This window comes from Phoenix dactylifera, chromosome 18, assembly GCF_051530095.1.
Source record: "Phoenix dactylifera cultivar Ajwa chromosome 18, Ajwa_hap1_PhDact_Kaust_v1.1, whole genome shotgun sequence".
Classification (NCBI taxonomy): Eukaryota; Viridiplantae; Streptophyta; class Magnoliopsida; order Arecales; family Arecaceae; genus Phoenix; species Phoenix dactylifera.
In genome coordinates, this window is record NC_143207.1 from 17,587,040 (window position 1) to 17,611,729 (window position 24,690).

General features: G+C 39.8%; 3 protein-coding genes across 5 annotated transcripts; 1 reads left to right on the top strand and 2 right to left on the bottom strand.

The window, feature by feature from the left end:
* Positions 1-994: 994 nt before the first annotated feature.
* On the bottom strand, positions 995-5,869 carry LOC103714454 (very-long-chain 3-oxoacyl-CoA reductase 1). 2 transcript variants are annotated; one of them, XR_015974592.2, is made up of 3 exons: positions 5,201-5,863; positions 1,912-4,407; positions 995-1,395 (listed from the first exon to the last, which is right to left on the bottom strand). XR_015974592.2 is itself a non-coding variant. In XM_008801707.5 (3 exons), the coding sequence occupies exons 1-3, from the start codon at positions 5,836-5,838 to the stop codon at positions 1,150-1,152; spliced, it is 954 nt and encodes a 317-aa protein (XP_008799929.4). In that variant the 5' UTR covers positions 5,839-5,869; the 3' UTR covers positions 995-1,149. The 2 variants fall into 2 exon arrangements, 1 of the variants encoding a protein (XP_008799929.4); XM_008801707.5 differs by having other exon boundaries at positions 1,912-1,981; positions 5,201-5,869.
* Positions 5,870-9,841: 3,972 nt separating this feature from the next.
* Positions 9,842-16,368, top strand: LOC103714491 (F-box/LRR-repeat protein At3g26922-like). Its single transcript, XM_008801757.6, has 4 exons — positions 9,842-10,726; positions 15,604-15,765; positions 15,848-16,153; positions 16,258-16,368. The coding sequence occupies exons 1-4, from the start codon at positions 9,842-9,844 to the stop codon at positions 16,366-16,368; spliced, it is 1,464 nt and encodes a 487-aa protein (XP_008799979.5).
* A 3,033-nt stretch (positions 16,369-19,401) lies between these two features.
* Positions 19,402-22,484, bottom strand: LOC103714453 (putative splicing factor 3A subunit 1). Of its 2 annotated transcripts, XR_605223.6 has the most exons (3): positions 20,160-22,461; positions 19,653-20,013; positions 19,402-19,573 (listed from the first exon to the last, which is right to left on the bottom strand). XR_605223.6 is itself a non-coding variant. In XM_008801705.6 (2 exons), the coding sequence occupies exons 1-2, from the start codon at positions 22,323-22,325 to the stop codon at positions 19,744-19,746; spliced, it is 2,436 nt and encodes an 811-aa protein (XP_008799927.4). In that variant the 5' UTR covers positions 22,326-22,484; the 3' UTR covers positions 19,402-19,743. The 2 variants fall into 2 exon arrangements, 1 of the variants encoding a protein (XP_008799927.4); XM_008801705.6 differs by having other exon boundaries at positions 19,402-20,013; positions 20,160-22,484.
* Positions 22,485-24,690: the final 2,206 nt, after the last annotated feature.

Genomic DNA, 24,690 nt, shown 5'->3' on the forward strand with positions numbered 1-24,690 from the left:
CCCAAATTTCACTGTGGGCGGTGCTGTTATAATGTTTAAAAAAAAAAAAAAAAAAACGAAGGGATAAGACCGACAGGGAGGGGTTACCGCACCCCCTGCTGGCAGCCGTTGCCGGCGCGCCGGAGACAGGGGGGCGGCGGCCAGTCCCTAAGTATGGAGGAAAAGAGAGGATGGGACCTCTCAGAGAGGGGTTTCATCCTCTAAACAATGATTTAAGCCTCTGCCGGCAACCCTAAGTCACAGACCCCCAAGAACACTGAACCCTATAAAAAGCTCGCTCACAAGGCTAGCTTTTAAGAACTCCTATCAAAGATGTCTTTTTTTTTTTGCGTTAGAAATCGCATATGTCTTTGAAATCTTCAATTATATAGAATTAGAAATAAAGATTAGTGGGCATGCAATTAGAGCTATTAACTAAGGTCCAAGAAGAGCTAATATAAAGAAGGATGAGCATTCAAGCGCCTAGATTAACAAAAAGGAGAAAAATCATAGAAAAATCATTTGAACTCAAGTTCAATTATATGGAACTAGAAGCAAAGATTAGCGGGCATGTGTTAGAGCTATTAGCTAAGGCTCCAGAAGAACTGATATAAGGGATGAGCATTCGAGTCTAGATTAACAAATAGGAGAATAATCATAGAAAATCGAACAGAAGAATCTAATTCGAATATAGATGTGTGAAAAATAATAACGGCGATTATAAGCTTAAGACTATTGTCATCAATATATTGTCATCTAAGCTTAAGACTATGTTTTGATGCATGTACAAACCTATCTTAATGATTATGAAGCATATTATAAGGAACATTGCATTTGAGAATTAACAAAATCACTGTAACATATTTAAACTTGATGTTACATCTTCAAAGCATTGAATTTGAACCATAGTGAAACTAATTATGCTTTAGGGTCAGGAGGGAGGAGCATGTCATGGACAATTAAATATAGCATGACAATCTAACACTTTATGGCAATTATAGACACTTTTCTTCCATTAGGAAACCATAGTCCATCTTAATACCTTGATTTGTTTCTTTTACAATAAATATTTAATAATTATATGTCTTTATGCTTCGTACTTTCTGGAAAATCATTTCCAGTAGCACTAATAGTATACAATTTTTACTAAAGAGAAAGATCAGAGACATTTCATTCCCTTCTCATTTTTTTTACCTGGCTTTTCTTTCTATTTCCCACATATAGAAGCCATGAATTGAGGATAAAGTCTGGAAATAAATAAGCCAAGCACCACTGAATGTAATGAGGCCAGTAAGGAGTGCATTGTGGCTCATAGCCTATCCAACGCACAGCAGCAGAAGCATAGCCATCTGATGATGGTATGAACATAGAAGATTGCTTGATTCTAACCATTTTTGTTGCCACATATAAGGGGATCTGCATCCAAAATTTTAAATCAGATATAAGAATAAAATAAATTCATGGTTAAACTCTTAATATGTGAAAACTATAACTTAAATAATATTTTTAAGAATTATGTAGTCAGTGCTTTATTTTAAATTCCTACTACGTCCAATACGTTGCGTCCTATCAAGCTTATTCACAAGTTTTCCATTCTTTGTTTTCAATGCTCCATTGCATTATAAATTGTAGAAGGACAAAATTGACATTACTTGGATAGGATAGCCAAACATTTTTTTGTCTTTAGTTTGAGAAAAGATTTAATGCAGATACAGTGATCATATTAATGGCAACTACAGTGACAATTAATATTGACTGTAAACAATGTAATCTTATTAGATTTTAATGCAGATACATGTTAGATTTGACTCACAACCATTGGGAACCATAGTTTAGAGGTGTTAAGAAAAAGTTGTATTAGCCAAAACTTTATAATGCTCATGAAGAAGAGTAAAAATATGTAAGCAATAATTATAAGATGGAAGGACTAACCTGACACTGCACATCGATCCCCATGCTCTTATACTCAACGTATAGGCTTTTAGAGAACTGATTAACATACCTGACAGAAAAAAATAGGACCATCCTTCAGTTTCATCAACACATACACAAATAGAGAGAACGGGCAGGCAAAAAATAGTTGCCCAAGTAAAAAAGATTGGATGTTGATAGTCTAAAGCAATTTAACATATGAGGGATGGAATCAATTAACTTTCATTTCTGTTGAGCTGTTTAAAAGCTACTTAATTATTTATTGATTACTATTTAGATAATATTGGAAGTAGAGAATGAAATTCAATGTGATTTAGCATTGCCACTATATCTTAGGAAGAGTTAATCAAGGAAATCATAACACTACAGTGAATTGGCTTCTATGATTTACATAAAATATGAAATATACTATTCATGTAGTGAAAAACCTATGTTGTATTGACTGATCTTGATGCTCTCATCCAATATGTATTTCTTTTCATTTCCGTATGAAATTAAGTTATGGCTAACTGCTATATAGTCTAAATCTTGCCTTACTCTCCAACCATACCTAACAAGACAAAAAAGTCTAAGCAGTTTGTTCTTTCTAATTTAGATAATGTAGTTATTAAGTTTTTTTTAAGTTGTCTTTTCATGAGAGAAAAAGGAGGGCTACAAACAGGCCGGGCTTACACATCTCTACCCGAGCCGGGTCTAAAAATTATTTTGGGCTTCAGGCTGGACTTAGGCTCGAAAATATTTGAAAAACCTTAGTTTAAGCCCGATCCGAGCTCCACCTGAACCAATTAGGCCAGCTTGAATTACCTGTTTGGGCTTAAAACTAGGCTGGCCCGGACCCCCAAAAAAGCAATCTTTGAATGACACTCAAAATAAATTAGTTAAATTTAATATTCAGCTGTTAAATTAAGGCTAATACAAAACAACTAAAACAACCAACTAATCAAACATACTCTGAAACCCACTAGTTCACTAGCCCAATAAATCCACTGGAGACTTAGAGTATTGATCAGGCCCATTTTAGAATGAGCCGAAATGATTGAATCAGGCTGGATTCGGGCCTAAATTTAGGCTCAGGCTCGAGTTGGGCCCTGACTGGGCCAGTGATATATTCGAACCTGGCCTGAAAAAGAAATGGGCTTATAATTAAACCCAAATTCAGCCCAAAATTTTTCAAGCCTAGCTCGTCGCCCAACCCAAACTCGGCCTGGCCCGATGAGTTTCAGGCCGGCCCGAACCCATTTCCCATCTTGAGAACAAGTAACCAATGTGCCATGATTCTAGTTTTTTGATCTAATCATTTCACCTCTTTTTTTTTCCGATTACTCTTGATTTTTAGTCCTCTGTAGATAAGGCACGAGTCAAAAAGGAGAAAAGTGAAAATAAATCTGCCAAGTACTAGCATCAAGATTCTGCGGGAATATTAATCAATGAAGACACTATAATCAACTTAACCATGTTTGAAAAAAAAAAAATCTTTTTTTAACTAAAAAAAAAAAGGGAAGGAGGGAGGAAGGGACAAGTCCACCTCCGCATAGCAGCCCTCATTGGGCCCCTACCTCGTCAGAAGAATATTCGATGCGGACAGAAATGACCGTGTGTTGGGCATTCCAGCCGGTTTTACTCACACCCTCTCCATCCGTGGGCCCGGCTCGATTACCCCGGCCTCTGGATTCCGGCACGAATACCACGTGTGAGTACGTTATACCTGGTACCACCGAGGCTACCAACAGATACGCTCTTCCAGATTTTATAAAAAAAAATTTTGCAAGATAATTTACTTCCCTTTCAACCAAAAGAAAAAAAAAATAATTCGAAAAGCAAATCTCGTTGGAAAGCTACCCTCAACCTCGTGGCACTCAACTGTATCTAGATACTAGATTCATTTAGATCTGTGGTAAATCTGGCCTTATCCTACTACTTAATGCTGAATAAATGAAACATCATAATATGGCCCAGTTGCACGCAGCCTGAAACTTTCCAGTGCCGACCGCGACAATAAATGAGAAAGTTAATTTGCCTGCTCCACTGGACGACTTGCCATGTCATCATAACTCCCCAACTACTTCACTTATCACGAACTTTAATAATCATATACAAGCAAGAAAATTTATCTCCTACTTTCTGTTGTCGAGGCAGAGGATACGTCATTACAGGCAGACAAAATCAGTAGCGGATATTTTTAAAAATCTATAGCTGAAATTATTATCAATATTGTATGCATCACCACATCGTGCATGCAGCCAATCACAACAGTTAGATTCTAAGATGATGCATCCGGATATAAATAAGATCTGTGTGAGGCTCAATAGTTCCACATCGAAAAGACTCGTTCAGAGCCTGAGCATATGAGATGGGTGTCTTCTAATCCTCCAGGCACGTGCCTTGCACAGACGGGCTTGCGTGAAGCCCCGGAACCGAACAATATCTGGCAGGAGAGCCCCGTATTTCTCCCTCATGTTGCCCCCATATGTTTTGCGCAGGCGGGGGCGTAACAGCCTGCATATAAGAGCGACTGTAATTAACTACCCTACGGTCTATACGGTATAAGTAATAATATCTTCATGTTGACTATGGATTGAGTACGTATGTATTCAAAAGCCCTATAAAATCGCTAGTTCTATATATATATATATATAAATAAAATATTTAACCGACCCATCCTTAAAAAAAAAAAGAAAAGAAAAAACTTAGTAAGCTAAGAGTATATATGAATAAATAGTACGTAGATCCGATGATCAAAAGGCAATGGTTGCGTCCATTCTTTATTCCGAAATATCTGAAGCATGATGAGAGATAAAAAGGGTTTTCAGGCCTAGCATATTTTTGTGAAGCTAATGAGGCTTGTGTGACTCCCAGCCACTCAAGTAGTACCCTGTGGGCTAGAGATGGAGAGTTACTCTTGACACTCTGAGATATTTTATTTTTTGATTTTATTGGATGCATCCATACTCGTCTAATATGATCCATCCGTCCTAGCCAAAAAAATAAACAAATAAATAAATAAATAATATGGTACGTGATGATTGTTTACCTTCAGCCACTGTTCATTAAATCAAAATATTTCCTTCAATTTAAAATTTCGATATCAGTTCAAATGTTGTTACTCTCCTTTTGTTAAAAATGATTCGAGCAAATAACTAATATCGTTATTTTTCATTATTTTTCATCATTCTCCAACTTATAATCGCTACTTTTTTTTCTCTTGCAACGGTCCAAAGAGTCCGTTACTTATATCAAATTTTGGAGGAGCCATAAGAATAGAACACAAAGTATGAGAGGTGGTACTCACGCTTTAGTAGCAGCATACACAGCAGCGAGAGGAAACGAAGGCACCACCACGGAAGATGCTGAGCCAATACAAACAACTGCGCCTCTCCTCCTCTTCATCATCCCCGGAAGGACGGCCTGTGTGACCCTCGTCGTCGCCTCCATGTTCACCTTCACGATACCTTCCCACAGCTCCTCCTCCACCTCATGGAAGTACATGAACTGTGGGTACGTCATGCCGGCGTTGTTCACCAAGATCCCGACCTCCAACTCTTTGATCTCCTCTTCGAGACGTCGAATCCCATCCGATAAATCGCCGGCCAAATCCATGACGACCAGTTTGATCTCGGTGCAGGGATGCCTGGCCTTTATCTCGCCGGAGACCCGTCGAAGCTTGCTTGGGTTTCTACCAATGAGGACTAGGTTGAGTCCTTCATGGGCTAGCTGGAAGGCGAAGGCCTTCCCGATGCCGTCGGTGGCTCCGGTGACCAGTGCCCACGAGCCGTAGGCCTTGAGGTCCTTCCCTGGCCGGAGGAAGGCGGCGTAGGCCCATTTGAGAAGAGTTATGGAAGTTTGGAGGAGAGAAAGGAACCCCAGAAATGAGAGTAGAAGGACCCATGTAGGTTGTTCTTGGAGATGGCCGATGAAGGGTGATTCCATTGCTTAGGTGAAGAGGGACCCTTCCTTCCTCGTATGGGTCTTAATATGTCTATTTGTGGGGAAATGGGCTTATATTGGTGACGCGTTAGTCTAAGGCTAAATAATAATAATAATCTCTCTGTCATCAGGACACCAAAAAAAATCCAAACGTCCGCATAAAAAAATATGCAAGAAACCAAGATTTGGCCCCTTGAATTCTGTACTTTGTACTTTTTCTTGATTTGGCAAGATGTACTCACGTTAGAGCTATATGAATTACCGTTTTTACGGAAATAAATTATCCTCAATTTTAGACCATTTTGGGTTGCCGATTAGAACAAGCATCCTCGCAATCACAATTACAACCATCCATGTATTACACAATCATCATGATCGTATAGACCTCATGGATGATCATCTCATGCAATCATGATTTTTATGTAATACACAAATAGCTATGGTTGTGGGATAGAACCTCTACGATTATCCAAATACCAAAGGAGGACGTTATTCTTAGAAATATAATTTTTCAGCAGGAAAGAAAGTAATTGTATTTAGTCTAAAAATATATTTATTGTGATCTGGTGGAATAAATAGATGATTTTGGTTTAAAGATATTCTGTTTAGGAGAACAACATATAATAAACTTAAAGAAAGTGTCTATTTTGTTTAGAATTAAAGTACTTTGTTTTTGCAATCAAGTGGAGCCAATTTTTAAGGATCCTTTGTGCATATAATCCTTTGTGCGGACCATCCTGATAACAATATGGAATTTTTTGAAAAGGTCAAAATTCTTGGCAATTTGGACTCCTGTTGAGAGCAATAAATATTAGCAATAAATGCACTTAAATTACTACAGTTGAGATGGGTGGCTGTCACAAAAGCATGAAAGAATGGTTGATCTTCTCCCACAAAAGCATGTAACCTTTATTTCACACTTTACCTTAATTCTCACTTTTGTTCTTTCATGAAAACATCTTTAGCAATCAACTGATTATCTATTTTGATCCTTTTGTCCCGATGTAATAGCCTCTCATTATATTGCAGCAGCTACATTAAGTATATTAGCATGCATGTTTATTTCATCTTAACATCTCTCCGCCTTGATGTCTATATCGACGGGTTGAATCTTTCACACGATCGCATGAATCCGATCATTCATTGTAAGATCTATGTAGATAAATGAATAGAAATATTCGGAGTGCTACAAGAGCTATGCTGGGTGTGATCCAATGGCTAACGTTGTAAAAGAAAATCAATCAATCTTTCGTATGAAAGGTACAATCCGAACCCTATCTATACAAATAATTGTGACTGAACCATTATCAAATCCAATAAACTGGACATTCAAAAGGATCAAATCCAACAATGCACTGAGGCATTTTGTAAAGTACTTCAAAAGAGACCGTAATACAAGGCCCAGCCCAACCCATCAACCCGATCAGAATTATTAAAAGGCCCAGTTTAGCAACATCCGGAAGTTTTATATATATATATATATATATATATATATATATATATATATATATATATATATATATATATATATATATATATATATATATATATATGTATATATATATATATATATATATATATATATATATATATATATGTATATATATATTGTGTTATATTGTTTAGCTTGAAAGGCTGTGGTATGGAGCTGCCTGAGTCCTTTTGTCTTGCCTTTCTAAAGACACTTGGTCTTGAGCTCTGGCATGTCACACTTGTTAAACATTTAACAGCATATATGCTTCAAATCAGAAACTTGGGAAGTCCAAGATATTACTGGAGGTTTGGATTGAAGAGAGTGTTCTAATAATTGCTGCTTCTAATTTTTTGGCTGTAGAATCAATGGATTTATGTTGGGCCGCATTGCAACAAATAATAATAATAATAATAATTTATTGTGTCTATTTGAAAATAATTAAAAATATACGATCTAAACACTTTTCATCCAAACTTGAAGAGATGTCGCTATAATTTTTTCAAAAAAAATGAATTGGATGGCTAATCTTTGCCATAAAAAAGGAATAGGAGCTGTCGGAAAAGCTAGGGTGAAACATGCAAAAGCAGACAGATGTTTTTGATGATGAAAAATTGCCATTACGAAGCTTTGATAGCAAAGTCATGGCATCGGAAGTACATGAGTGCACATTTTTTAGCATCATACATAGATTTCCCTGAAATGGCAAGGCATCATGTACATGTGGCATAAATATGCATGATTCTAATGGTTTTATGCCTTGGACCCTTAAATTTGCCTAGACCTAACCCAAATGGGAGTTGACATGAGCTAACGTGCCAAGGAATTGGATCAGGGTCTATATCTCGTGCCTTAACCAATTCGGGTCGGATCCGGATCAAATCGGGTCTCATCCGGCTGACGTGTCATCGATCCTCCCTATACATGGCGCATTTTACCGGTCTTTTCGGACGGGTCTTCGTGTTCAGGACTTCCTCCCGCGCTCCGTTTTTTTTTCTTTCTTTCTAGAAGGGCTTCCAAGATTTCTATCGAAAAGAGAGAAGGATTCCAAGATTCCTCCTTCCTCTTCCCTTTCTTCCAGCGTTGGAGGTAAAGCATCGAAGGTTTGTTCACAACATATGATCTATTCCAATATGAATTATTTTCCTGCATGTTAATGTAACAAGAAGAAATGCATAATTTTCTACATGTTGAAAAAGAAAAGAAAATTAGGTGTACTTTTTTTGTTCTAATTTTCTATATTCTATCCCTTTCCCTTGCATTTCTTGATTTTTGGGGACCTATAATTCTTGCAGTAAATCATAATTTGTGTTCAATTATGGTTTCAAAGAGGATGCGGCTGTTCTTGCTGCTAATTGGATGAGACTGAGCTGATAATTATAGTCTTGAATATAAAATATGCACTCCTTCCTTTGCATTTCTAGATTTTTTTCGACCTATAATTCTTGCAGTAAATCGTAGTTTCTGTTCAATTATGGTTTCCAGGACGATGCAACTGTTCTTGCTGCTAATTGCATGAGACTGGGCTGATAATTATAGTCTTGAATATAAAATATGATCTCCTTCCTTTGCATTTCTTGATTTTTTTTGGACCTATAATTCTTGAAATAAATCGTAATTTCTGTTCAATTATGGTTTCCAAGAGGATGCAGCTGTTCTTGCTGGCGTTTAGATGAGACTGAGCTGATAAGTATAGTCTTGACTATAAAATATGCACTCTTTCCTTTGCATTTCTTGATTTTTTTTTTTTTTTTGGACCCGTAGTTCTTGCAATAAATCCTAAATTCTGTATGATTATGGTTTCCAAAAGGATGCAGCTGTTCTTGCTGCTGATCGGATTAGACTGAGTTGATACGTACAGTCTTGAATATAAAACATACACTCTTTCCTTTGCATTTCTTGATTTTTTTTGTGAACCTATAATTCTTGCAGTAAATCGTAGTTTCTGTTCAATTATGGTTTCCAAGAGGATGCAACTGTTCTTGCTGCTAATTGCATGAGACTTAATTGATAAATATAGTCTTGAATATAAAATGTTCACTCTTTCCTTTACATTTCTTGATTTTTTTGGACCTGTAATTCTTGAAGTAAATCGTAATTTCTGTTCAATTATGGTTTCCAAGAGGATGCAGCTGTTCTTGCTGGCGATTAGATGAGACTGAGCTGATAAGTATAGTCTTGACTATAAAATATGCACTCCTTCCTTTGCATTTCTTGATTTTTTTTTTTTTTTTGTGGACCCGTAGTTCTTGCAATAAATCCTAATTTCTGTATGATTATGGTTTCCAAAAGGATGCAGCTGTTCTTGCTGCTGATTGGATTACACTGAGTTGATAAGCACAGTCTTGAATATAAAACATACACTCTTTCCTTTGCATTTCTTGATTTTTTTTGTGGACCCATAATTCTTGCAATAAATCTTAATTTCTGTGTGACTATGGTTTCCAAGAGGGTGCAGCTGTTCTTGCTGCTAATTGCATGAGACTTAATTGATTAATATGGTATTGAATATAAAATAAACACAGGAGTTGCCCGATGGAGGACAGGATCAGTGAGTTGCCCGAGGTCGTGCTCCTCCACATCCTATCGTTCTTGCCAATGTGTCAGGTCGTCCGAACAAGCATTCTGTCAAGAAGATGGAGGCACTTGTGGACTCAGGTTCCTGTCTTGGACTTCGGCACCCACGAGCCTGAATTTTCGCTTTGGTCCATTGAATCATTCATTAACTATTGCCTGATGCTTTACAATGCTCCAAAGATTAAGAAATTTTGCGCTCGTGTCGACCAGAGCCGCATCTGTCATTGCACTCTCGATGCATGGCTCCGCTTTGCTGCGCAGCATAATGTAGAAGAGCTAGATATGGACTATATCGCTGGATACCATAGTGGCAACTTGCACTTTTTTTTATACAATCTGATGCCTGGATTGTTTTCCCAGTGTGGTGAATTAAGAGCATTGAGATTGAGAGGCTGTGCTCTAAATCTGCTGCCATCCTTGTGTCTTGGCTCGCTGAGGACACTGAAGCTCTACCATGTCATAATTGTGTCAGACTTGAATACTTCTGGCTTCCCGCTTCTTGAAAGTTTAACTCTGTATGGATGCAACAGCAGAAAGCATCTCAGCATATATTCTCCAAATCATAAACTCAAAAAATTAAAGATATGTGATGTGTCTGATGTCCTTTATGCAAGCGGTGATCTAATAATTGATGCTCCATACCTGTTGTCTATCGAAATCAGTGGTTATATGCGGCATTCTGGCTACTCTATTAAAAATTTATCATCTGTTACACATGCTTGTCTTAATTTTACGGGCATGTTCAGAACAGCTTATACTCTTTTTGGCGACCATATGTCGGTGAAACTTCTTGAAAGTCTTAGCCATGTTAAAACTCTTAAACTTTGTCAATGGAGCATCCAGGTATGCAGGCATCAAAACTTCCACTAATTGCAATATTTCAAGCTTTGGTTGTAATATGTATTTAGTTGAGAATCCTGATATCATCTAAAGCTAGGGGACATGGATATAAGATACTGACAATGTCAACTACGGATTCCTTTTCTTTTTGGAATTTTGAATAGTTTAAAGGAATGAAATAACTGAAATGCAGAAGACAAGTACAAAAGCATCGAGCAATGGAGCAATATCTTTTTCTAGTCTCATATATATATATATATATATATATATATATATATATATATATATATATATATATATATATATATATATATATGATAACTTGTAGATTTATATGTAGCAAATGGAGTATTTTTATATTCATTCATTTTCATTTCTTTTTAAATGTAAATCTGATAATTGTTATATTTCAGTGTACTTTGCTATTTCTGTCATTATCTACATTGATTTTTCTCATACTTACCATTTATCTAATCTTTAATTTTCCCATTTATATTTAAATTCTGTCTTGATTTATGTTGTCGTTGTTGCAAAATATAAGCAGTTCAAAGTCCTCCTCAATGTGATCTGATTGTTTCTTCAAAATGTAGGGCATGCGAATACTTACTGTATGGTTGTTTTCCTGCGAACAGATAAGCATACCAGCTTTTCACATTTTATGAAGTGTTGAGGATTAGACAAGTCCAAAAAGCAGGATATTTCATTCTTCTCAACATTTCATTCACTCATTTTTAAAGTTTAGTATGCTCTCTCTTTTTTTTTCTTTCTATCAAGATCACCTCATCGTGAGTCAGGGTTTGGCTGACACCTACCAGTTTATTCGAATACAAAAGAAGAGATACAAAAAAGATTGAAGGTGCTCAAAAGAGCTATGCAAGAAATAAAACATCAAATGGATCAATATCTTTTTTAACATTTGATGTTTGCATAGCTTCTGAAAGGAACCGTCAATTTGTTCTTGATCATAGGCATGATTAGAAAGGTAGTCAGCTTCCATATTCACCTCTTTAAATGGATGTGATATTTGAAGACTCACTGAGGCTTCCAAATCCCTAAATTTTAAAAGCTCATACCAAACATTCCAAAAGCAGTGAAAATCAGCCAGCAAAATTCTCAGTAGGATCAAGGAAATTGAAGGGATCATTCTCTACTTGGATTTTCACAAAAACCTTTGGCAACACAATAGTCAATTCCTCAGTGACAGCTCTCATCTCAGCTTCAACATTAGTTACAAAACCATGAAAGGAAAAGGCAAAAAGTCGAACACCATTAAAATTTATGGCCAGCCCTTCCCGAGCACCGGACGGGCATTTCCCTTAAAAGCCCTGTTGATATTAACTCAAAAGGGAAAATGGGTCTCAACCATCAAAGTCTTTCATGAAAAATGATTTGGAGATGGGTAAATTTAAATCAAAATTCAAGAAAAGATCTATGCTAGGTTGCTCATATCTTCATAGGAAGAATGTAAATTAAGACTTCTGGCAATATTTCGTATTTAAGCTATTTGTAGTGGGTATTAGAAATCCTTTCTCACCATTCATTCTTATCTTGAGCTACATAGTTCGTCAAGGTAAGGCTTTTAAAATTCTGCTTGCAACTTTCATTTAATTTTTCAAGTTGGATCCCTTTGGCAATTTGACAAATTCAAGCTTCTTTCCTTGACAAAACCTTTGAATTTTTTTGCTGGAAGGGACCTTATCACCTCATTTCACTCTTACATCATCTATTGGCGATAAAATCTTAAAATTTCATCAAAATACTCAGTAACTATCTGCCTTTTGTGTAACCCCTGCACCTCAACTTTTCTGTCTCTCCTATACCCATCGCCAATGCATGGACCTTCTTAATTTGTTGCCCTCTAAGCCATAGAAAAATGCAACCATTACTGTCATACGTTTTTACCGTCAAGTTTTTCTGTTCATGCATAGAGGCATCTGAGGTCATATGACTGCTTAGGAGTACCTCTCACAACTTCATATGCACTGCAAAAATATTGTTAAAAAGTTGTTTGTTTGTTAACACATTCAAGACTTTCTAAATGGGATATCTCTTGCGCAGTTATAACGTGTACAATTATGTTTATATGAAATTATTCTATTTTCATATAGTACATGCTAATTTTATGGTTTCCTATATCCTTATCCTCTAAAGCTTTTCTCTTTATTTCAAATCACAATCCAATAATTACTTTCCAACCTCTCGTCAATTTCAATTTTGTTTTCAACCTTTTTTTCTTGTTAATCGTCATTACATGACACATGATGCCTCCTAAGTTTTAGTAGTATATTTTACCCATGACAATATAGGGAGGCAGGAGCTTCAGATTGAATGCTTGATTTAAGTTACCAATGAACAATGAAATGAAATTTTGGCCACAAATTTCAAACATTAGTTACTAGAAACTTATAAAAAATATGATTTTAAAATTTATTTTGATAATCTTCATAGTTCACTTAAATGTAGGAATTGGATTCTTTCCTTTACTCAAGGAGCTGGAAGTGGCAGTTCTCTTTTCCCAGAGAGGGGGGACCTAGATGGCATTGGCCAATGAGAGGCAAGGCAGCTCTGCATAAGAAGCTAGTGCATGTCTCCCTTGCATTCCTTTAAGATGGATACAAAGGTTTAGTAATTCGATGGTGAAGCTCAATTCAAAGCATGCTTGCTAGAGTACTTACATGCTTGTTAATCTATTTACTTCTATAAAACATTTTTTCCGTGCATTATTAAAAAGTAAATGGCATAAATTAAATGATGATTTCAACTTAAAACATACAAAGATGTGTAACAACCAGAATGCAATATATATCTTTATTATTTAACACTTGGATATGGATCTATAAAGTGTTGGCATGGATATATGATACAAGAACAGCATGATAAAACATGCCAATATGATGAATCGTCGAAAAATAATACATGGTTATGGGGGGAAGAGTAGAATAAAATTTTCACATAAATAACTATGTTATGTTTGACAAGCATTATCATTTCTAGTTTATTGAAAATTCTAGTAATTGATGATAATTAGTAATGCACAGAAGTGCCTGTAATTTATTATAAATAGAGAAGATACCATTTATTACCACCAAAGTCGTATTACAGAGATACAAAGAGCTGCAACAATAGCAAGAAAGAAGGGACGAAAGAAAGAGAGGTAAGAGGAAGCAAAAGAAAGAGAAAGAACAAACAAAGAAAGTTGAGACAAAAAAAGAAAAACTTACGGTGTCTACCTCCATCATAGCTGGACCTTGACTATTAATCTTGTCACTGTTGTTACTGCCGCTGTTCTTGCATGGATTTTGAGGAGTTTACCTTTGGTTGAATATTTCAATGGGTTTGATTGTTAAACCTAATTCAGATAATCCACACACTTGCTTATCATGAAATGTGTCTAACAGGTGTCTAATCTATCTTTATGTTTGCATTTAGTACTGAAGTTTACTCTTAATCTCTGTAATTGGTGCATCCTGGTATGCAGCCATCAAAACATCCACTAATTCTAATATTTAAGCTTTGATATGTAGTGAGAAACCCAGTATGGTATAAACATGAGAATATAGATAGACGATCAAGGTCCACAATCTTGGTAATGGATACCAAACTGATACGTTAGTAGTTTGGTACAGTATGGTATGGTACACATCCCATACTGAGACAGGTCCCGACCCTTTTTTAAAAAAAACTTTTTATCACATTACCACCCAAAACCGGATGGTACGGGGTGGTACACGCCCTCATTTCAGGCAGTACCAGGTGATACAGGGCAGTGTCGCTCGGTGCAATGCCAACTTGTTTCTTTTTTTTTCTGTAGAAATGTAAGGCATGATTCCACATTTTATGTGATTGTTTACAAACAGCTGTTTTTCACATTGTGAAGTGTGATGATTTTAGTTTTTTTTTTAAAAAAAAAACACATTTTCAATGTGTTTTTTTCGATATATTGCATATAAGGCATCTGTTTATACATGAAATGACACATTGAATTCATAGTATCAAACTTTATTTAAGAAATTGTGCTTAGATTTCTTATATCTTGAAAAATAAAAAAGTACAAATTAAGACTTTTATTAACAATTCTTATCTAAGCCTATTCGGATGGTCATTGCAAATGCTTATTCACCAGTAGTTTTTGTCTGGCATTCTTCAATTTTGTGCGAAAATTATGCTAACTTTCAAAGCTAAAATTTGTAAATTTGCTATAGTTATGCTAGGTTCAACACCAAAAGTGTTGTTCGTTAAGGCTCACTGAACGAGATGATAGTTGCAATCATGAATTTTGCAGAACAATGCCATAGCTTGACTACTTGAGCATGTCATCTGCAGCATGTGGAGAAAGCCGCTTCTGAATACAGCCACTTTGTAGCATGTCTAGTTGAACTCTGAATGACTGCCTATCCTGACATTATGAAATTCCTACGAGGGACACCCCTGTGCTTTAAATCTTTTCTGTTCTGACTGGAAAACCTCCCATGTTTGGTATCTCTTTACCTTCTATGAAACTTGTTGACATGCTTTCGATACTTTCAGAGCAAAACATGATGATCAGGTAGCCTAAAATACTCCATTTAGTCCTGTTTATATGCAAAGAATGGCAAGAAGTCAGAAAAGCATTAGTATCGCTGTCAACTCATGTTTTCTATCTGGCTCAGCTAGAAATGAAAAGTATAGTTTTATTGACGTGGGCATTTGACATACTCACTTGTCTCAAGGCTTATTAGTTATGGTTAGAAATTTTCACGTCTTTTCAAAAATCTTATGTTTAAGTTGTATAGACTTCTGAATCCCATTTATTGATTCAATGACTTGGTATGAAGTATGATTCTGACTAAACTATGGTTTCATCAAAAGATAATCATTTATACCTGTTTTACTGTGTGCAGAATATGGCTTTGATGGGGAAGCCAATTCTTGAAAATTCAGTTTTTAGCACTACATGTCTGGAATTGGGTGCTAGTTTGAACAGATGCGAAATTAAAGGGATCGCGCATTTGCTGATAAATTCACATTATCTGGCGACTCTTGCTGTAGATATTCAGATGATGGTTGGATATGTAAGGAGAAAATTCAAGGCTCAATACATTACTTTTTTCTTCCATGTTTGATGTTTCTACCTTGACAATTTAGGTTGGAAGAAATTATGACATTGCTGAGAGCGAAGGTTGGGAAATGTTAGAACTTGCCATGTCGTCCCTCTTGCATCTCAAGACTGTTCAGATATACAACCTTTTTCGCACTACTGAAGTTTCTTTTTACGGTGAAGCAAGTCACATCATCAACAAAGTCCTAACGGACTGTGAGAAAGAAATTACGCTGCTGGAGGTTGTTCTTAAGAGCTGTAAGATGCTGGACAAAATGTTTATCAGCGCCATCAATACCCAAGATCCCACCGAGTGGATGTTAATTTCAGAATTGCTTCTCAAGCTTACTGAAGTACTGCTAAATTTTCCGAGGGCTTCAGAAAACGCTGAAATATATTTGTCTTAGATTCAACTGGTGGTTTAACTTCTCTTTTTCACTCCTGTCATGTTATGTAGGTTACCTTCAAATTCATTGAGGCATGTTTAAGCTTTTATCTCTTAGCAACTCATTCTGATGAGAGAGTGATGATAGCGGTTTTAAATGTCAATCTTGACGACATCTTTTAGAAAAACAATAAACATAAACCTTCTTAAGATGATTGATGTGAAACATGTAGAACGGTATGCTATGTGGAGTAGATCGACCGTGCCGATCCAAAATCTAGAACAAAATCAAACAAAAATTAGAAAAAAGATGCCGGAAGAAAATAATTAGGAGAGAGAAAAAATATTTATATTAAAAATTTAAACCACGCAAAAAGGCACTTTCCAAGTCTCACCAAGAAGGACAACTCTCACTCACATTCTCTCTCTTTTTTCACACTACACTAAAGGAGAGCTTACTATAGCCATTACTGCGGATTCATCTGGGATGGCTAGAAAAATCTGGGACACCCACTCTATTGCAACAGCGTCCATATTTACCTTTTTCTCTTGGATGCCCCGACTCCGGGCCATCTCAAGATGAATTTTGATGGCAGTGCCTCCGCCGATGGAGCTAGCGGTGGAGTTGGTTTTGTGATCAGGGACCATGCATCTAGGTTGATTGTAGTAGGAGGACGGCATTCTCCGGGCATGACTGCTAGTGGGACTGAGCTTCAGGCAGCTTGGGAGGGTATCACCTTTGCGAGTCGGGTGCTTGATGCAGACAGGGTGTATCTTGAGGGGGACTCTTCTATCATGATTGATTGGATTCAGAGAGAGAACCGGTATAGGTGTGGGCACCCGTTGTTGCATGACATCTGTCGACTGGTGGGAGACTTAGATTCCTTTCAAAAAGTTCATGTCTTCAAGGAGGCCAATAGGGCGGCTGACTAGATTGCCTCTTTTGTTGCTCGCCATTCTAGTGTAGTTCTAGGGACTACTCATGTAGCTACCCCTTCATGTTTACGTATTTTCTCTTTCTTGATTCTACTGGCTGTACTCACACTACAGTTGTTTGAGCTACCGTTGTATCAAAAAAAAAAAAGATACCAAAGGTCCCTTTAAATAGAGCATTACATGGGTGGGATGTTTGATTCCTATTCAAATTCAAAAACCAACATCCACTAAAAGATAAGACTTGATAACCACTAAAGAATAAAGATAATTACTCTAAAAGGAATAACTAAGTAGAATAAAACTAGAAATAGAATTCTAACATAATTAGGAATATTAGGATTTGACAATAAATCTCGACACTTTCACTTATTGCGAAGTTCATGCCAACAACATTAAACTTGTTGATGTTGTGAAATGCCACAATAGACTTTGCTATTATTGCCAAAGTAACAGCAACATGTAATAACTTGTCGAACTAATAATTGAATGATAGAACTTTTTTGCTTGTTGCTAAGGAAATAAGTACTCCGACAGTAGTTAATTTTGCAATTGGGCTGAAGGCTTCATCAAAATCAACACCATACTTTTGTCAGAATCCTCTTGCTACAAGCCTAGCTTTGTAGCGCTCAATAAAGCCATCACTCTTTTTTTAAACTTATAAACCTACTTACAAGAAATATGAGAAATACCACTAAGGAACTAAATCTTATGTCTCATTCTTCTTAAGAGCTGAAATCTCTTCTTTCATAGCATCCTCCCAAACACCAATGCCCTTGGCATCATTATATGAAGTGAGTTCTAGCTGATCAACAATAGTAGAAGTATAACAATAAGCAATAGAAGAATAATCCCAATCTTCATTCATGTCAATTGCTTTCTTTTTGCTCTTGTTTCTCTACAATGGTGATGGATCCTCGGAAGCTTCATATTCAAGTTCAAGTAATTTCATGTCTTCTTCTTCTCTAATAATATATTCATTTTTCTTAAAATTTGAGGCATGTACTCTAGTTTTCCATGGAGTTTTATGAGTATCCGAAGTAGGCAAAGATGAAGGAGACTCTGGTTGTTGAACTGAAGAAGGGGAAGAAGTGCTCGATATCCATGGATCCTTCAGAATGTTAATTCTCTTTCCACTACAAATATGCTCTTTAATCCACTTAGCTCCTAAACAAATAGCTCACCATATTGGAGAGGCTCCATGACTGGGTAGGTAATCATCCCATCCAATAAACTTATGTTTAGATGCAATTACTTCGTCCCAAATGGGAATACATAAACGCTTAGAAGGATGGAACAGCCTATTAAGATTTATGCCAGGCTCCTTCCTTGCACTCATTGCTTCGGTCAAAAACCTGATACTATTTCATGAAGCAACAACTTTATGTTGAGAGCTAGTTTAAAATGCTCTCAGAATATCTCTCAAACTCACATAAACATAATCAGATTATGAGTCCATCTTAAGGCATGAAGCTAACATATACAGTGGAGTCTTAAAACTGCTTGGCGAGACATCAAAACCTGTGTGCATGCTGCAGACTCTACACATAAATTTATTTAACGGTTCAAAACTTGTTCCAAACCATACGGCACACCATCCCAAACCGGACGGTTCCGTCCGTTCTGAACTGTACCAGTGGTCTAGAAGTATTGTTCTGATTTTAAAACCGGTTCGCTACCAAAGCCAGAGAAGGCGAAGAGAAAGAGAAAGCAAGCGGGGGAGGAAGAAAGGAGCGCCGCGGATACCTGTGAAGGGCTGCAACGGGCCGGTAGAGGTCGTAGGGGCGCGGCGGAGGAAAAAAAAATTTGAAAATTTTTAAGTAAAATAGGGAACGCGGCCGCGGGCTCGGCCTCCACTGCGCCCCTGCGGGCTCTAGCCCCCCACAAGCATCTGCAGTGCTCCTTCTCCGTCCCTCCCCCGCTCGCTCTCTTTCTGTTTTTTTTCAGCTCCAGCCGGTATTCTCTTGGTATGGGCTTGGTTCCAAACCGGTACCGAACCAGATCGGATGTCGACCAGTACGACATTCGGTACCGATTCGGCAATTCTTGGTTTAAACCTAAAAAAAGAAAAGAAAAGAAAAGAAAAAAGAATACTACCTGTAACCCAATCGGTCCTACATGGGAACTGCTGAATATGGTGTAAAAGGCATTGCATGTATAATAAGCATCATCAACCTTTATAACATAAAGAATAATATAACCAACCTTTTAGAAACTGCCCTATGGAAAGTAGAACCTCTGGACCATGCAGTAGAATTGAAATTATACAGGACATAGAAGGCATTGACTTAAAAAATATTCAATAGACCCTTAATATCATTTATAGTTGTAAAACATACACAAGAAATGCACCAGTTACAAAAGAGAGAGAAATGAGAGTAGTGGACACCATAAGTACAAAATAGCAATAGATAATGCCATGGCCGCCTTGCACTCTGGAGGAAGACATGGCATTCTGCAATAACACATCAGAAAAGATCACAACCTAATTGCACATCTGCACTAAGAATCAGGAAATTTCATCAGTTACTAACCTAGGTAAGTTTTAATATCCACCTCCTGAAAGCAAAAGTCTCATCCTGAAAACGTTTCCATGGTAACCTTCCAATGCAACAAAAGGAGAGATCATTTCTTTCTCCCACCACGCTCCCTTAGAGCAAGAGTTAGTGTCTCTCCAGCGCCAATGTTGTAATAAGCAAGAGTAAGATTGTCCTTCAGAAATCCTGCTCGGCTGCTCAATTTCTGCTTATTAGCAGGAAGTTGAATCTCCCCAGCAATCTTCTCCTTGAGACTGCCAACAGTCTCAGACAAAGACTGGATCATGATCTCCAGCATCTGGCCTTTCAAGTTTCCTTCATCAACATTGGGAACAGATACAGAAATGCGAACAGGTCCCTACAAAAGTAATAGGTAGAATTAGTTGTTTACCCTGTAATCATTAGTCAATCCATTGAATGATTAAAATAAATACAAGACTAAAATCTCGAAGAAAAAAGAAGCATATAACAACAGGAAATGTTCAAGATCATAATAGCCATTACCGGATGCTGAGCAAGGAATTGATCCTCTGGTACGAGTGAAACATCATCAGTCCTCTGTCTCTTTGGCTCCGGCTCATCAGGTAGCGGTGGAGGAGCTTCCTCGGGAGGAGGTGGTGGCGGCAACCCTTGTGGAAGAGGCGGCGGCAGGACCATTGGCATGTTAGGTGGCGGCATGGGCATATATGGTCGGGGAGCCACCAAGGGAGTGAACTGTGATCCAGGGGGTGGTGGTACAGGAATGGATGGTGGCCGGCTCATCATAACAGGCTGCTGGGTTGAAGTCATAGGCATTGATGGAGCTGGAGGCCTCACAGATGAAATCATGGGGACAATTCCAGGCCTTGGCGGCGGGGCAAACATACCTCCACTGGCGGCGCTGGCGGAAGAATAAGGGGCTGCATTTGGAGGGAAACGAGGAATATTCAGAACCAATCCCGGCGGTGGCGGGAGAGGACGCACTGATGGTACACCGGGCTTCGGAGGAGGAGGAGCAGCGCCCGGAAGAGTCCTCTCATCATCATTATTGTTAGCATCCGCTTGTTCCTCGCCGGAAAAACTCTGGGAGAAGGCTTGAGTCGCAGTGCGGCCAATGCTACTGGAGTGCCCGTCCCATATGACCTGCTTCGGCTGTTCATCTTTCTTCTTCGCGATCTCCGCCTTAACAGCATTCGAGACTTCTTCCTCCGTGGTCCCAAAGATATCAGGACGGGTTCGAGCGAGCCCCACGATGTTCCTAGAGATCTCATCATCGGCAGCAAGGGTCGTCTCCCGGATCTTTGCCATCATCCTCTCCTTCTGCTCCTTGTACTTGGGATCTATGAGCGAGATTCGCATGTGCTCGGCCATCTCATTAATCGGAATCAGCTCGCCGGTGATCGGGGAGATGACAAACTTGGTCGCGTCTCTTTCGGCAGGGATCCTCTCCTCTGGCCGCTTCCAGTTCTTTACTATCCTCATTGGAGGCTCCGGTTCATCCGCAGGAGCCGCCTCTGCTTTGCTCTTGTTCTCAACCTCGCCATTCTCATCCAGTCTCGCCGCCCTCATGCCTTCTTCTACAAGCTGGACCTCCTCCTCGTCCATCTCCATCTCCACCTCCTTTCCTGGCTCGACGGTCTCCATCGGCACTTGATCGTCCAAAGCTGACATCTTGCTCCTCCTGATAACGTCCTCCAGTGTCATCGGCACCGGCAGCTCTTCATCCTCGTCGTCAGCGAACTCGATGGTCTCCACCACGACGAAATCATGCCAGTCGATCATCGCCATATGCAGCCTCTCCTGCTCGATCTCGTCCTCGGCCTTCTGCCTCGCCTGCTCCTGGGACCGCTCCCACTCGAGGCGGTGCAGGCACCGCTCGAGCACCGTGGTCATGTCGGTCACGCCGTTCCGCAGCTTCTCCGCGACCCCCTTGGGCGGCATGAGCACCTTGGAGTAGGCGTCCGTGAGCGCGGTGAAGAAGGTGAACATGCTGTGGGTGGGCCGCAGGAAGTGGAACTGCGGGTTGGTGGCCTCCCGATTCGAGAGATTATTCAAGAAGCCCTTCCCGTTCCGGGCGACGAACTGGGCGGTGAGCTTGATGATGTCGAGCTCCTCCCCGGTGATCCCCTCGGGGAGCCGGACGGTGTACTGCTCGGCCTCGGGCGGCTCGAGGACCTTCCGAGGGGGGATGCGGAACGGGGCGGCGGGATCGGGCTTGGCGGCAGAATCGCCAGAAGGTACGGCGGGGGCCGAAGAATCGGGGGGAGGGGGCGGCTGCGGTTGCTGCTGCTGGGAGGAGTCCGCGCCGGCGGCGGGTTGTTGGGAGGATTGAAGCTGGGAGCGGAATTCGGAGACGCGGTGCTGGTAGTAGGCGTGGTAGGGATCGGAGGGGATGAGGAAGTTGAACTTGGCGTTGCCGGCGTTGTTGGCGAGGATGCGCTTCTCGAACTCGGGGCCGTTCTTGGCGACGAAAGTGGCCGTCTTTTCGATGATCATCCGGATGTCAGGGGGAGGGTGGATGATGCCGATGGTCCTCGTGTGGGTCGCCACCGCCGGCGCCGGAGCGGCGGCGGGTTGGTCTTCTTTAGCTTTCTCGTCATCGTTCTTCTCGTCGGGGAGTTGGGCAGGGGGAATAGGGCCGAGATTGCCATCGGAGGGCGGGGCGGGGAGGGGGAGGATGGCGCCGATCATCGCTCCCCAGGGTAAAGAAGAATCTGCCAATGAAATTGGGAAGAGAGGCGGCCCGGATCGACCGCGGCTATCGCTAGCGCTCCTAAAATAAAAGGGGGAGAGGCGACGAAGTGGAACCCTAACAAGCAAACTCAGGTTTCTCGAGGGATCGTGGGATAAGAGATCGAGAGAAGTCTAGACCGAACCGGGACCGGTTTATCGCCTCGTACTGCGACCGCGATATGTTGCTGAGCCCATCCCGTCCCTACCGTCCGTCAAACCACTGGGATAGTGGAGTGGAATTCTTTGAGAATAATAAGCTCGTTGATCTGGTCCGTTAGTTTATGATAAAATGAATGTAATAAAATTCCATCATGTTTTGGGATCTAACTGCAAAAGTACATTTATGGTAATTAGTATTTCAAAGTAGAATCAAAATTGAAATTTTTTACTATATTTTATATTTAAAATTTGCTAAATGTAGTTGAAAGACAGTCGAATAAATAAATGATATGGCATTCTCATGTAAGATAGAAGTCAGAAAATTTTAGGAGTTCATTGCGGCGAATAGACTGGTTAATTTGGGATTCATCGGGACGAGATCTATCTGGTGCAATAACAGACGGGGCCAAGCGAGAGTATTGGAGCAGATTGACCGAGTGTTTACCATGGCGGAATGGATTCAGCACTGGTCGGACTTTTGGGTGTCTCATCTACCGTGGATAGCTTTGGACCACTGTCCTATTATGGTGAGTACCTCGATTGTGTGCCCTTTTTTTAGCCCTTTTTTTGTATGTGCTGAAACGGGCATTTCATACATCACGGGTAGCCTTTTTTGTTTTGAGAAGATTTTGCTTTCCTACCCCGGGTCGTGGGAGGTTGTAAAGGAGGCTTGGCAGATAACTGTGCAGGGAAATGGGATGTATAGGGTGACTGGGAAGTTGGAGTTGACCAAACGCCGACTTAAGAAGTGGAATCGGGTAGAGATGGGGAACATCTTCAGAAGGCTTGAGAAGATTGAGGCTTCAATTGCTCACCTCTAGGAGCGGGAGGAGGGGGGGCTTGACGGAGGAGGAGTAAGGACAATTTAGAGCCTGTTTAGCTATGCACAACTCACTTCTTCGGCAACAGAAAATCCTATGGAGCCCGAAGTCGAGGATTCAGTGGGTTATGGAAGGAAGACAGGAATACCAAGTTCTTCCACCAATCGGCGGTCATTTGCTAGTAGAGAAACAGAATTAGCAGCATCAGTAAGAGTAGTGGGCAGATGATGGAGGACCTTGAGGCTATTAGGAGTATGCTAGTGCAATCTTCAAATCCAGATGGACAGTCATGTCGGGTGGTAGGGGATCACCCACAACTCATGCACCAGTGTTGAGGGTGACAAAGGAGAAGAACGCAGAGTTGATTTGGCCAGTATCAAGTACGAAGATCCAGAAGGCACTCTGGTCACTAGCTGAGGAGAAGGCACCGGGCTCGGATGTTTATCCTCTAGTATTTTTCAAGAGATATTGGCACATTATCAGGAAAGATATAACTAAGGTTGTTTAACAGTTTTTCATTTTGGCCAGCATGCCATGTGAGTGGAAGTAGATCTTCATCACTCTGATTCCAAAAAGACAAGATGCCTCAGAGTGGAGCTACTATTATCTGATTAGCTTATGCATTACCTTATACAAGATAGTTACAAATATTAAAGTGAGAAGAGTAGGGAGACTTCTACCAAGGCTCATCTGCCCTGAGCAAGGGGCATTTTTGGGGGGCGCAACATCTTCGACAATCTGCTGATAGCCCAAGAGTTCATGGCCGATCTTCAAAAAGCGGCTGGAAGGAGGAGCTTGATGGGCATCAAGCTTGATATGGAAGGAGTCTATGACACCATAAACTGAAGCTTCTTGGCACAATCCTTAGGGAGCTTCAGTTTTCACCAGCGGTGGATTAGATGGATTTTGGGGTGCATCCGGACTCCTTCCTTTGCCATCCTAATGAATAGCATACCCTCACTGTTCTTTGAGTCTGCGGTAGGATTGTGGTAGGGATGTCCGCTATTGCCTCTCTTATGTATCATTTGGCAGATGTATTGTCCAGATGGCTATGGCAGGCTACTGAGGTTCAGTCACTGGAGGCCTATAAATTGGTGGAGGGGTTGGTCCAGATCTCCCACTTGCTATTTGCTGATGACTGCTTATTGTTGGCTCGAGCTACAAGACATTCGGTACAGATGCTACGGGAGATTTTGGTGGCGTATTGTGAGGCTTTCGGGCCAAAAGCAAATCTGGCTAAATCTGTGATTTGTTTTAGCCCGAAGATGAAGCTACGACTAAAGAGAACTATCATGGAGATCCTGGGCATGGGAGAGCAGGGGAACACTTTGAGATATTTGAGA

Excerpts from the sequence above, each read along its gene's own strand:
- LOC103714454 (XM_008801707.5), bottom strand. The coding sequence starts at position 5,838 with ATGGAATCACCCTTCATCGGCCATCTCCAAGAACAACCTACATGGGTC. Across the intron at positions 1,982-5,200 it reads GTGTATGCTGCTACTAAAGC|GTATGTTAATCAGTTCTCTA; the intron begins GTGAGTACCACC and ends TTTTTCTGTCAG. Across the intron at positions 1,396-1,911 it reads GGATCGATGTGCAGTGTCAG|ATCCCCTTATATGTGGCAAC; the intron begins GTTAGTCCTTCC and ends TTTTGGATGCAG.
- LOC103714491 (XM_008801757.6), top strand. The coding sequence starts at position 9,842 with ATGGAGGACAGGATCAGTGAGTTGCCCGAGGTCGTGCTCCTCCACATC. Across the intron at positions 10,727-15,603 it reads TTTGTCAATGGAGCATCCAG|AATATGGCTTTGATGGGGAA; the intron begins GTATGCAGGCAT and ends TACTGTGTGCAG. Across the intron at positions 16,154-16,257 it reads TGCTTCTCAAGCTTACTGAA|GTTACCTTCAAATTCATTGA; the intron begins GTACTGCTAAAT and ends CATGTTATGTAG.
- LOC103714453 (XM_008801705.6), bottom strand. The coding sequence starts at position 22,325 with ATGATCGGCGCCATCCTCCCCCTCCCCGCCCCGCCCTCCGATGGCAAT. Across the intron at positions 20,014-20,159 it reads AATTCCTTGCTCAGCATCCG|GGACCTGTTCGCATTTCTGT; the intron begins GTAATGGCTATT and ends TTACTTTTGTAG.